General features: G+C 49.7%; 1 protein-coding gene across 4 annotated transcripts in view; it reads left to right on the top strand.

Annotated features, from left to right (window-relative positions):
• Positions 1–12,648, top strand: part of LOC147012910 (coagulation factor VII-like) — a 32,241-nt gene extending 19,593 nt beyond the window's left edge. For 2 of the 4 annotated variants that reach the window (XM_085854251.1, XM_085854250.1), the window contains exons 4-9: positions 8,997–9,110; positions 9,986–10,129; positions 11,276–11,418; positions 11,936–12,053; positions 12,194–12,378; positions 12,517–12,648. In XM_085854251.1, the coding sequence (XP_085710377.1) occupies positions 8,997–9,110; positions 9,986–10,129; positions 11,276–11,418; positions 11,936–12,053; positions 12,194–12,378; positions 12,517–12,633 (821 nt within the window). In that variant the 3' untranslated portion in view covers positions 12,634–12,648. The remainder of the gene's footprint in view (positions 1–8,996; positions 9,111–9,985; positions 10,130–11,275; positions 11,419–11,935; positions 12,054–12,193; positions 12,379–12,516) is intronic. The other 2 variants (XM_085854252.1, XM_085854253.1) reach the window with 2 other exon arrangements.
• Positions 12,649–14,035: the final 1,387 nt, after the last annotated feature.

Here is a 14,035-nt window from a genome sequence, read left to right as displayed (position 1 = left end):
GCAACAATATATATATATATATATATATATATATATATATATATATATATATATATATATATATATATATATATATATATTTGTTGTTGGGGGTCGGGTGAGAAGACCACCAGGAGGGCGGGGGGGAACGATCTCGGTATCCCACCAGACTCTCGAAATTGCAGGCCGTCGCACACGGATAATTCCATGATGCGGCAGGTCGCTAACTGACCGTGAACGACAATAACTCAACGACGTGACTTAGGGTCCTCCGTCTGGTTAATCCGGTTACCTAAAAGTAACCACGTGATCTAATTACCGGGGGACACGTCGACGGTACGCCTTGTCCAAACCGGATCACTTTACCAGATCAGAGGGTCACGACGGGATTGTCCGTCCGGTGGGCGACGTGCCGCGATTCGAGTTACGTGGCCGCCCGCACGCCGGCGGGCGCGAATCCGCAACACTGGTGTCAGGAGTGGGATACAAACTCATCCCCCTCCTCGCGGCACTGGTGTCGGAGAGCGGGAAAACGGGCTCTCCTGTCTCCAGCTAAATTCACGGGAATCGGTCCAGGGGTGAGAGGAGCGACCCCCGATTCCCTCCAAATTACGAGCGATTTAAATTAACCCTTTACGAGAAATAAGATGGCGTCTCTAGGCGAGCGGGAGCCGGGGGTATTAGAAATGGATTTAGAATGTGTAGAATCCATGGTCCAGGATGAAAACCCCGTGCAGGAAATGTTGGTTGTGCAGGAACACGAACTCCCCCAACTGAACCCAGAGCCCGAAATAGGTGCGGCGGCGGCCGCGGTGTATGACACCTCCCCTCCCCCTCTCCACCAAAACCCTTCCCCGATCCCTGCCGAAACGGCTCACCCAAACGCACCCGACATGACCCAGCTATTCACCATGCTGGCAAAGATGAATGCGGATGCGCAACAAATGAATGCGAACATGAACAAGCAAATGCACGAAATGAAAACGAAAATGGATACAAACACAAATGAAATGAAAAACGAAATAAAACGCATGAACGAAAAGATGAATACAAACACAAACGAAGTGAAGGTGAATATGGAAACAAACGCACTCAAAATGAAGGAAGAAATGAAAGAGCTGCGGGGTGAGACGCAGAACATGGGCCGAAGCCTGCAGGCGGGCATGAAGGCAGTGACCAGGGAGCTTAAAATGGCGACTCCACGTGTGGGAGTGAACGAGCTGGGAGGGAGCGCAACGGCTGTCAGGCCCGCGGTGGAGGCGGGTGACAACGTAATTCGGGAGACGTGTTGGGCGAGGGTCGTGACGGAAAAAGTGACGGTGACCGAGAGGGAAAAACTAATTGGGGTGACGGAGACGTGCACGAGGGAGATAACAAGGGAAGAGACGGAAATAATAGTTGAGACAAGGGAGATAACAAGGGAAGAGGTGACTGAGTTGGCAGAGACACGTGAGATGGGAACGATAGAGGGAAGACTACACGATGAAGACGGGGTAAGTGACGCACACACACACACGGAGGTAGTGGAGGATAATGGGGGTGAGCTCGCGGACTGGGTAGAGACCCGGTGCGAGCAGTTGGTTGGCCTCCTCCAGGAACGAGGGGAGGGAGTATTCCCCCTTGAAGCGAGTCACGACCAGGTGGGTTCGGTCGTGTCGAGCGAGTTCGGGGGGAGGAGTGCTGCGAACGGGTGCACGGAGAGCTTGGGGGGTATAGAGGCCCCGGAGACCCTTGTGGGGACACGAATCCCCAGTGTGGTTGTCCCGGTGTGTGTGGTGTCGAGGTGTGTGTTCACGAGTGTGGCGAAATGCGTGCTGCAACACACGCATAGCGCGGGTGCAAGGGCGTGTGTGAGAGCGACCGGGTGGGTGACAAAGACCCCATGTGCGGAAGCGACCCCGTGTGTGAGTGGTGTGGTGGTAAGTGTGCAGAAGATCGTGCTTCCCAGCACGCCGTGTGTGGATGAGGCACCGCGAGCGAGTGCCCCAGCGTGTGTGAGTGAGGCACGGTGTATGAGTGAGGAACCGCGGATGAGTGCCCCCGCGTGTGTGAGTGAGGCACGGTGTATGAGTGAGGCACCGCGGATGAGTGCCCCCGCGTGTGTGAGTAGTATGGTTTGTGTGAGGGAAATGGCACGAGTGAGTGAAAGGCCGCGAGTGAGTGGAGCCACGTGTGCAAGGGAAATGGCATGCGTGAGTGAGCGACCGAGTGTGAGAGAGACAGCGTGTGCAAGATCGCTGTGTGTAAGGGAGATGTCGGTCGGCATGTGTGAACGTGCAGCCGCGTCTCCCGGAGTGAGTTTAATGGTGAGGTGTGTTAGCGTTGTGACACGCAGGTGTGCGTGTGTCGAATGGCGACGACGGCGACATGTGAAGAAAAAGCCGAGTAGCGGCTGTAGTTGTTTCGGGGACCGTGCCGGGTTCACCCAGCCGCGAGCACGAGGTTCGTGCTGTGCAACGCACGAGACCACCACGTGCTCGCTTGCGAGAGTGAAGTCCCGGTCCGGAAACGCCAGCGGTGGATTTGCCGATCCCGCGGACGGACAAAGTTTAGGCAGGAAAATGGATTTGGACCGGACGGGTTCTCCACGCGATCGTGTGTGTTAAGCTCCAACGGGCAGAGCACATGTGTTCGCGTGGGGAACCCCTCGAGACGTGGGGCTTGTGTTTTTTTATGCGCACGGTGACGTCATGGCTGCACGTGGGGTTGGAATCCGGCAGGAGGGGTATCCCTGCCGGATGGTACCATCCAAGGAGGGACGAGGTACACGTGCAGCTGCATGACGTCACGGGCAGGTGCAAAGTGCGCGAGCTGTGAGTTGCCGCTCTGGTGCTGCGCATGTGAAAAAAAAAAAAAAAAGCAAGCCTCACTTTCGGGTGCACAGGATTCCCGGGCAAGGGGTGGAAGACCCCCTTACCTGGGCACAGGAGGAAACTAGTTAGGGGGAAGGGTTAGCATAGCTAGACCGGCTCCATGGGGCAGGGGTAAGTCCTCATGGGGCCCATGGAATGGATTAGTTAGAGGGATTTAGATGAGCTTTAGGTGGGGAAATAAAAGTTATTTTAGAGATTTGGAGACAGTGACAGCCTTTGGATGTGTAGAGTTGACGTAGTTTAGCTACGTAGTGTTAAAAGGAACGTGCTACTAGTTTAAGGGACGACGTGGGAGCACGAGTTTAGTTCGGGGATGCAGATAGAAGGATGGCAGAGTTCAGCGGTGTGTGTGTTGAAGAGTTGTGAGGTGAGTACATGATGAGTGAGTGAGGCCAGCGGGTCTGTGTGTATGGAGCGAATGGGGACTGCATGGTGCGATGAGTGATTGGGGGGAGGAGTGACTCCCGCCCAAGGGACCCCGGGGTCAGTGTAGAGTGAGTTAGCTGGGTTAGTCAAATTAACAAAAATGGAGGTCGTTTTGTTGTTGGTGGGTGTGTAGGCTCGAAACCCGTTTGGAGGGGTGCAGGAGCCCTGTTGACGGGCTGGGAGCGTGGCTGCGAAAGGTGAGTATCGCTGAGTGGGTACCCCGGGCACCAGGCTAGTCGGCCGTAGTAGGCCAAGGGCCCATGGGGGGCCGGGATAGCGTAGTGGGCACGGGTGCGTCTGCTTGGTGCGGGGGCCCGGGGCGCCATGAGCCGCGTGGGCAGTGTTGTGGGCACGGGTGACCCTCGGAAAGGGGCCCGGGAAGCCAGCCTGCCACGTGTGTTTCAGGGGAGGTGCCATGGGGGGCACTCCCTGGTGTTTAGGGAGCTGGTAGGCTCGGAGGCAGTGTAGTGCCCAGGGATGCCATAGCTGGAGATTCGGCAGAGGGTCGTGCCTGCCAAGGGGAGCCACGCGTCCCAGCCATGAGACCGTGTGAGGGCACGGAGAGAAAATTGGGGGGCGAGGCCCGAAATTGTGAGGACACCAACACAGGCGACGGGAATCTGGGTTGTTAGAACCAATAGTTTAAGCGAGAGGCGCTTGTTGAAAGCCCCGGGGTAGTTTAAGAGTTAATGGTTAGGGTAGATTAGGAGATGTACCCCTCCGCACCATCCATCCCCTCGCTCTCGTTGTGGGCCGCTGGACCCACTTTGTGTTATAGATCGCTGAACTCTGGGGAGGCCATCTTGAGGCTTCGTTGGGCCTCGACACAAGACGCTAGCTCTCCCTTGTTCCCCTCCGGGAAGGGAACATAGGGGTTGGGAGTAGGCTATGTGACAGGATAGGTGAGCCGAACAAGGACGATAAAGGGGGTTAGGGGACGATTTATAGTGGGGAAGTAAAAATAAAAAAGAAATTAAAAAAAATAAGTTGGGGCTAAATTGGGGTTTGACAAATTAAGGGAGTGGGTATAGACAGTGACAGGCAAAGGTGATAGGTTGGGAGGGAGACCGTAGAATAGGTCCGAGCCCGCCTTCCGAGTGGCCAGCACCACCGCACTCTCTCCACCAACCTCCACTGAACGGCGAAGGCTGGCCAGCTTCATCGGCAGCTGTTGTTTTGCTGCAAGGCCTGTGCCGGCTGGATCGGCTGCAGCTGCTGTGCTGCAAGGCCTGTACCGGCCGGATCGTCTGCAGCTGTTTTCTGCAAGGCCTGTGCCGGCCAGTTCATCTGCCGGCTGTGTTTGCCTGCAGCGGCCTTGTTCTGCAGGCTGTGTTTGCCTGATCACCTTTGCCATGCCATGCCCACTGCCCCTGTTCACCAGCCCCGTTCAATTTTTGCTTTGCCCCCCCCTGTTCATTGCCATGTGCGCCAGGATCAGAAAGCAACAGTTTGCAAGCTGCAAGAACTGCCCTGTTGGCAGCTACAACACGGGCCTGCAGTGGCGGCCCGTGCACCATGTTTGTGTCCATCCATCCATCCGTTGTGTTCATTGCATGTGCCACTTGAGCTGGCACGGAGACTGCGTTTGTGCAGCCCATGCACCGTTGTGGTTCACTGCGTTCAGTTAAAAAGGGAAGGCCTTGGACTGCGAGTGAGCAGCCGGCCACGTTCCCCGTCACCTGCATTGTTTGAGCCAGAGACTGCATGCGAGCAGCCTGGCTCCCTGCTAACTGCTTTCTTTTTGCAGAGTTCATTGATCCTGGGCCATGGTTTAGTGTAAAATTTGTAAGTTAAGGTAAGATGTACTGTAAATATGAGTGCGCCCCCGGCATGTCTGTCTTAGCGCCGGCAATTTTATTTAAGTCGTCCGTGTGAGTGAGTTTGTTTAGGTCGTTACTCAGCCCTCAGGTTATTTATTTTGGGGACATGAATACCATGAATGTCGCACTCAGGGATCCGTAGGTAAAATGTACTAGGGGAGAACTACACATGATGGCACACGAAAATTTGAAGACTCGGGACGAGTCTGTAAAAAGGGGAGGGGGTAGTGTTGTGGTTGACGAAATTCGCAAACCACCATTCAGGTCCCGAAGGTGAGATATCTCTGTGAGTATATGTGTAGTTAGCCCCAAACCCGTTGTTTCGAGGGAATAAATGTCATTCATTCGGGCTGCGACCCTTCAAGATAGCCGTTTTTCTGTTCTATCTTTATTTTGAGCCAACCACGTCTCAACCGCCATCACACAACAACCACCAACCGCAACTCCGCTTCACATCAACAACAACAACAACGCCAACAGCCACGACCTTTACCGTCACATCTCGCTCTCACAACCATCGCATCACCGCCATTCCCGCGCCGCTTGTGGGCACCGATCCTGGACTCGTACAGGGCGCGCACCGAGCAGCGGGTGCAAAAAGCGGCCTTTCCGAGAAATCGGATCAAGAATGATTCACGCCCACTTCTGTTCCGTCCTATCAGCGAGCGTGGGGCGATTTGGCCCCGCCTCCAGGCGCGTCGGAGTATAATCGATATATGCAGATTCGAGGATCAGGAATGATTCACGCCCACTTTTCCTCTGTCCAATGGGCGAGCGTGGCTCCGCCCCCGAGCCGATCCTGATCCAAAAATCTGCATATGGTTTCTCCTGTCGCACTATAAAGCGCCGAGCGCGGGGCGAATCGGGGAAAGAGTTGGAGAGTTGTGGCGGCGGCGAAATCAGTCGAGAGAGTGTCTGTCGGGGTCCGGAGAGTCTGGAGAAGCCAAGGAGCTTTGTGGAGGTCTGCGCTCGTGTCAGAGTCGGGGAGCTGCGCAGAGGAGAGGCCGGGAACGCGGTCGAGGTCGCAGTGGCGTCGCTCGTCGCGGGACCCAAGCCAGCCAGATATCCTCTTTCCCCCGAGCATAAACAAACCCCCCCCCCTGTGAGATAGTGTGAGAAGGGGGCCCCGTTCCCAACCCATTCCAGGCAGTGCCAGCGAGTCCCGCGGAGTCGGGGCGCCGCCGCCATTTTGCGGCTCATCACCAGACGGGTAGGCTCGACGCAGTCTCGGCCCCAGGCCCGTCTGCCCCCTTATCGTTGAGGGTGGTCCCTTTTTTCTTTTGCTTTGGAGTATATGTGTTGTCGGCGTCGTCTGTGAAGTAAAACTGTGTAAGTTTTGCCGTGTGTTCGCGTAGTCGGTAGTAGATCTGCATTGTGTTTCTTTTGTTGCAATTGCTTTTGGTGCGTAATTGTTGTTTCTTCTTTTGTTACATTTGCTTTTGGTGCATAATTGTGGTAATTGTATATGTGTGCTTTCCGTTTGCCGCGGAATAAATGTGCTTTATGTTGAACTGTTTCTCCCGTTTCGCTTCGTCTTTTCTCTAATTGAATCTCCATCTTACTTCACGTAAAGGGTTGGTCGTGGGCTAAATACGCCCGATAATTAATCGGAACCGTCGAGGTTGACGATAACACCGCTCGGTTATCCCGATAGTACGGAACGGGTCGCTTAAAGTGGCCCATGTCCGAAGTCGACCTGCGGCGAGGTGCGATCGCCCGGTCTACCCTCCGTGTGGGTACTTAGGTAGGTCGAATTTGGCGAACAACCCTATCCCACGCGGGGGGCCGATTGGCATGATCGTGGTGAGGCCGAAAGGCCAACCCGTGACTAGTTCCCGGCGTTAGTCCGAGAGGGTCACGACGGGATTGTCCGTCCGGTGGGCGATGTGCCGCGATTCGAGTTACGTGGCCGCCCGCACGCCGGCGGGCGCGAATCCGCAACAATATATATATATATATATATATATATATATATATATATATATATATATATATATATATATATATATATATATATATATATATATATATTTGTTGTTGGGGGTCGGGTGAGAAGACCACCAGGAGGGCGGGGGGGAACGATCTCGGTATCCCACCAGACTCTCGAAATTGCAGGCCGTCGCACACGGATAATTCCATGATGCGGCAGGTCGCTAACTGACCGTGAACGACAATAACTCAACGACGTGACTTAGGGTCCTCCGTCTGGTTAATCCGGTTACCTAAAAGTAACCACGTGATCTAATTACCGGGGGACACGTCGACGGTACGCCTTGTCCAAACCGGATCACTTTACCAGATCAGATGCAGCCGAGCAACACTGCCAAGGACGTACCGGCTAAAAGGAATGGGTAGTTGGGAATAAAGTACTGGCAAAGCGAGGATATGGACCATGCTGGATCAATGAAAGAAAAGACGAAAACGAGCTGGGAACATTTCTACAAAGGGTTTATTAACAGGCAGGCATGGAAAGGTATGTGGCACAGTGAATGTTGTTTGTTGTTGTATGTGAACAGAGATAGGAAGAAATGTGAAAGGTGCAATAATAATACAAGCAACTTACAAAAGCAGATACAGAGCAGAGTTATCCCGATATAATTCTTGTACACTCTTAACTTAAACGAGGACATCCACATCCACATGTCCCCAGCAATATACCTGGTAATTTTCAATTACATCGGACCAGTGGTTGTCGAGAAACAGCGGACACACACACACACACACACACACACACACACACACACACACACACACACACACACACACACACACACACACACACACACACACACACACACACACACACACATTGCTGGAATTATCGATAGATGATCGCGCCCAGCCTACGCTTCATCACTCACCTTGTCCTCGTAACCCATAATGATGTATTATCGTTTGGAACAACCAGAAACAATCCTGCACACATTAAAAACCACACTACAAAGTGATAGTTACCCTCGCCGACGGAGAGGGTATTTTGAAACTTGGCACATAGCAAGTACTCCTCATGGGGAATGTGAAATTTTTTATGACGTCATAGGTGTCTTCATTGTGACGTCATAAGTGCATATGTAGAACGCTACATCCGATCAGTATGAAAAATTTTGAGGGTCATTTCTGGTGAAAATGGTCCGCAAAATGTATTGACTTCATCGGTCACTTGGTTCAGCTGCCATATTGTGTTTTTTTTTGTTTGTTTTTTTTCACCTTCAAAAATCTCTGAAATGGCTGAACCGGTCATCACTGCCAGCAATTAGAAAGTGACAGTTCTAGTTATGTCTCTTATTAATTACGTAACACACCGGTACACAAACGCCACACAAAACAAGTTCTGGCAAGGGTCTGCAATCTCTGATTGCTCTTTTTCTTGTTATATCGATCGTGTTAGTTAAACTGCAAAGTGATCGTTTACATCGATTGTCCCCATTTTGAATGGTGCCGCACGTTTTCATCACCAATTTTGAGTTTAAAAAGGTTCAAGTAGAGTAATTGGGTTGGGGTTATTTGTTTACATATTACATACATGAGTGAATGAAGTGGGCGCATTGGTTTGAAAACTCTTACATTGTTGTATAAGTGGGGCAAATGGTGTCACAGGGCTGTGTAAATAACCCCCTGTTACACCATTTGCACCCCCAAGTCTTGATGCATTTACAGTGAGGAGGGAGGGTGAGGGTAGTAAAGGTGAGATTGGTGGGAGGGGGAGGGCTGGAATGGGGTTGGGGAGGGCTAAGCTGGGAGGGAAAAGTAGGGGGAGAGAGGGGCACATGAAGGTACTTTACTGAGTGTGAAGTGCAGAAGGTGATGCAGAGATCTTCATGCAAATTTATAAAACTGCTAAAGATCTCTGAGCAGATAATGAGTCAGAATTAATGTTGGGTATCTATTGGGGCTTCAGGAAAAACCCCATGCACATCAAACCCGTGCCATGATGGCAGTACGTGCCAGGACGTTGGCGAATATTACTCCTGCATCTGCCGAACCGGTTGGGAAGGCAAGAACTGCGATGTCAGTAAGTATAGTGATATCCGGTAGCGATACAGTACATATCCAGCACCTACAGTGTACAGCACCTGCACAGCACCTATAAACTTCCAAAGCTGCTTCCATACTTGTCAGCAAACACACTCAACACCTGCAGAGGAGTGGAAGATCCCCAAGGACATTATCTCGAACCACCACTCAAAAGGGGCAATGTATAACGGTTGCAGTTTTTATCAATCAACATTCTTGGAGAGCACTGCTGGTTTATCGAAATATGTTTTTACAAGTCATAGAAAAACAGTGTTAAAAGAACTGAATACCTGTATTTAAACCTTAACCTTGATTGTTTTTCATGGTATTACTCTTCCCTCTTGGACTTCAAACAGGTGGTGCACCACCATTTCATGTCACCCCCTGTCCATACCCGTGATATTTTCTTCCCCTATTAACCTTACCCTCTTACTTGCAGGTTATTGTGTTTCCTCCCCTCATCCCTTCTTCCCTCTTTCCTTATTCCTTTGCTTATATTGTGACCAAATGTGGCCCCACTGTCATTTCATGCAATTTTTACTCAGTCTCCTCGCTCTTCCATGAGCCTCGATATTGTGTAGAAATAAAATTTAAATGATTTTTCTCTGTTGTCTTTGCAAAATCACAAAATCCTCCGGGCTCGGCACTTATAAACTCTCAGGGTACCGAACGAGATGGACCCTTACACATAATCTGAAACATGTCTGGCATTTGTCTTCCTTGTCCACTTAGCTTTGACCCTCATATCTGTGATCTTGCTGCCATGTCACTTAGCTCCTCCATGAGTCTATACTTGTCTAGATAAAGAAAAGTATTGGTGACATATCCAGGTAATTGTGTGGTCCACCTGTTCTCTCGACCTTCGTTCCACAGTGTCCGTAACACGGCGTCACTGCCGTGTGAACAATGGTGAATGTGACCACGAATGTACCATGGAGGCAAATACACTTAATGTGCGGTGTCACTGTGTCGAGGGTTACCAGTTGGGTCGTGACAACACCAGCTGTATTCCTGAAGGTGAGCTCGTCCGGCCTTCCATTTGTCACATCTGACCTTTTCTACACACATGGTGTAAATCATTGGCAACAGGTCAGAATCCCACAGGGCACGTCACCACAAACCCTGAAGGGCCATTATATGCACACCTGAAAAACTTTTACATTGAGGGACTCTGACCTGTTTATGACCTATTGGGCTCTTCTTGGTTAATCAACAATAACAACAAAAATAAACAAACATTTATGTACCCGTATTCTGGTTTCAGGTAGATAAACCCTGGATCCACCATATATAACAGACGTATATTAACAATTATCCTGAACTGTAACCATTTCAGCCAAAAATATTACTTTTGCAAAATTCCAATACAGTGTTGGATAAATCTTATCTGTAACGCAAGAACTCGATTTGTAGAAATTTATGAACCATGTCATGATCTCAGGTTCTTTCTTCACCATTGCTTAACTCACAATGGTGTGCAAGGGGATTGTCATCTGCCAGTCTGAGCTCTCGTCAAACCTCCAATCCTTGATCCCTCTTTATTCCCCTCTGAGCAAACTCCTTTCCACCACTCCCTCCAGCTTTGTTGTTCATGTGAATCGCTCTCCCTTCCTCCAGCTTACCCTTCCCCCTTCTTCCAGCTAATCCCACCCTCCTTCCTCTAGCAGTCCAGCTGGACCCTTCCCCCTTCCTCCAGCTGATCCCACCCTCCTTCCTCCAGCAGTCCAGCTGAACCCTTCCCCCTTCCTCCAGCTGATCCCATCCTCCTTTCTTCTTAGCATCACGAGAAGGAAAGGCCAAACTGCACCGCTTCTTTCGGACATGGGTGTGATGTTTTTTTTTTTTAAACTTCAGGTAGGGTTGCCCCACGAAATGCCATGATAAGCTATTTATATATATTTAACACGGAATTTGTCCAAGGAGGAAAAACCTCTTGGGAAGGGGGGCAAACAAAGTCACGATCAACTCCATCGTGTGACCCCAACATTTGGTTGAGATTAGATAAGTAACAACCAATTGTAGCGTAGTCATAAAAGGTCAGACAGACAGACACAAATTGCGTATTTTAGAATGATGATGATTTCCAATATAACAGTCAAGACATTTTTATGAGTCGGTTGAAATGACCACACACTACGACATACTTCCGATTGTATCTTCCAGATGACTTTCCCTGTGGTTTAGTCGTCAGGCCTCCATCGAGGGTACCCGTCAATGGCTCGGCACACATGGGCATGGCGGTGCTCCCACAAGAAGGTCGAATCGTTGGGGGACAAGAGTGTCCAAAAGGTCAATGTCCTTGGCAGGTGCTACATCTGACTTTATGACCTATTCAATCATGTAATAATTCCTATCTGTGTTAGCCTCATCTTTGCATATAATCAAATTAGTCTACCAAATTACCATGCTCGCATCCTTCACCACATTGCCAGGCCCAATTTTACTATGGTAATGGCCCAAATGTATATCCTCTTGTGAAAGACACTTTAGGTTCTTGCACATGCATACTACTGCAGATGCGATAGCTATCTCAGTTACTCTGAACGACATGGTGTCTTCTGTGATGCACCACATCCACTGGACCAGTGCGAGAATCGTTAATTGGATTCGACCCCACCAGGAATCATATCACAGTTTGACAGCTTGTGCGGCACCCTGTAATACCAGCCATGATAGGAATGCTGATGTACAACTGGTCTTTCATACCCCATTATAATTGGCAATGCACCCTGACATACCAACGACCAAATGAACAAAAAGCATCGTTATAATGACATCACATGACCACAAACTCCCATCTCACAACTGATTGTGATATTCCAGGCTTTGCTGAAGAGGAGAGGCCAGGTGCACTGTGGAGGAACCATATTGTCCAGGAGGTGGATCGTAACGGCTGCACATTGTGTGGGTAGCTCCCCACCAGTATACACGATCACGTTGGGTAAGACTGGGCACAAGTTGAGAGAGAAGTAAACACTTCACGGACAGATAGGTGAGGGTGAATAAGGAAGGATAAAAATCACAGCCATCTTATCAAAATGGTCCGAGGAGTTAGGGTTCTGTCGTCTTTGTATCCTTCAGGTGAGCACGACGTGGCCGTCACTGAGGGAACCGAACAGACGTTGAAAGTTCAAGACATCATCAAACACCAGAATTACACCTCGCGTTCCCATGCCCACGACATCGCATTGCTGTACCTGGAGAAGGAGATGGAGTTCAGTCCATGGGTGGTACCCATTTGCGTCCCTGGCAGTGCTTTCCTTGCAGTAAGGGTACCACGACCCCAACGGGATCAATTAAATAAATTACTTTATATGTTAACCTTTTAACCTCATCACATTAGTTGATTCTGAACGCACTTGAGTCTTTGAGATTGTTGTGAAATTTGCGGTCGCCACCTGCAGAGCTTGATGCACAAGACCGTGGCCGGAACGATCTCTGGATGGGGTCGACTCAGCGAGATAGGACCAAGTTCTCGCATTCTGCAGCAAGTAAAGGTAATTCGCTCTTTCTTTGCTTGACCAATTGGTGCATGGATTGTGTTTTTTAAACATCACCCCTTGGATAACTCTCTAACTATCGTCTCTCCGATCATCATTCCAATACGATTGGTCAACCCTCGTTCATGCTTTTTCAATTTGGTTGCTTTATGACTATTTGCTTTCATTCATGTAAGACCTGGTGTTGGCGCAGTGGTAACGGCAGTGGCTTGGGACCCAAGAGGTCCTGAGTTCAAGCCCCGTTGGGACACTGAATTAATATATGTATGTATATGTGTATATATATATATATATATATATATATATATATATATATATATATATATATATATATATATATGTGTATATATATAATGTGTATATATATATATATATATATATATATATATATATATATATATATATATATATATATAATGTGTATATATATATATATAAACCAAGTCGAAAACACCAGGGGGTTGACTCAGCCTGCCATCCTTCCGAGGTCGGCGAAATGAGCACCAGTTGTACTGGGCCCGGTGTATGCCCCGGTTAGAATAGGTGTACCATATCCCTGTGTGTCGTAAGAGGCGACCAGGGTTGCGTCAGGAAGGGCATCCGGCGTAAAAACCTATGCCAAATCATTATGCGGACAACAAAACGAATTTCCATACCGGATCGGTCGAGGCCCGGGTTACCAACGACCGCCACCGGTACCGGTGGTCAGCAGGGTACCAGTGGAAATTGTGCTACTGCTGGGCGAAGGAGGAGAAGGAGACGGGGAAGGCGAGTCCGGAGGCAGTGGGAGAGGGGAAGGGTAGAAGTGTGGAGGTGAGAGTTGGAACTCTGAATGTTGGGACGATGACTGGCAAAGGGCGAGAGTTGGCTGATATGATGGAGAGAAGAAAGGTGGACATACTGTGTGTACAAGAGACCAAGTGGATGGGGAGTAAGGCGAGGAGCATTGGAGGTGGTTTCAAACTGTTCTACCATGGTGTGGATGGGAGGAGAAATGGTGTCGGGATAATCCTGAAGGAAGATCATGTCAAGAGGGTATTGGAGGTGAGGAGGGTGTCTGACCGAGTGATGAGTGTGAAGTTGGAAATTGAAGGGGTGATGATGAATGTCATCAGTGCATATGCCCCACATATGGGGTGTGAGATGAAATATAAAGAAGATTTCTGGAGTGAGTTAGATGAAGTGGTGGAGAGTGTATCCAAGGATGAAAGAGTGGTGATTGGAGCAGATTTCAATGGACATGTTGGGGAAGGGAATAAAGAGGATGAGGAGGTGATGGGGAGGTACGGTCTCAACAAGAGAAATGTGGAAGGGCAAATGGTGGTAGAGTTTGCAAAAAGAATGGAAATGGCAGTGGTAAACACGTATTTCAAGAAGAAGGAGGAACACAGGGTGACGTACAAGAGTGGAGGAAAGTGCACAC

The sequence above is a fragment of the Eptatretus burgeri genome, chromosome 14, assembly GCF_056783735.1.
Source record: "Eptatretus burgeri isolate ZD-2024b chromosome 14, Ebu_testis_v1, whole genome shotgun sequence".
In the NCBI taxonomy this organism is placed as follows: domain Eukaryota; kingdom Metazoa; phylum Chordata; class Myxini; order Myxiniformes; family Myxinidae; genus Eptatretus; species Eptatretus burgeri.
This window is presented reverse-complemented; position numbering and strand designations above follow the sequence as displayed.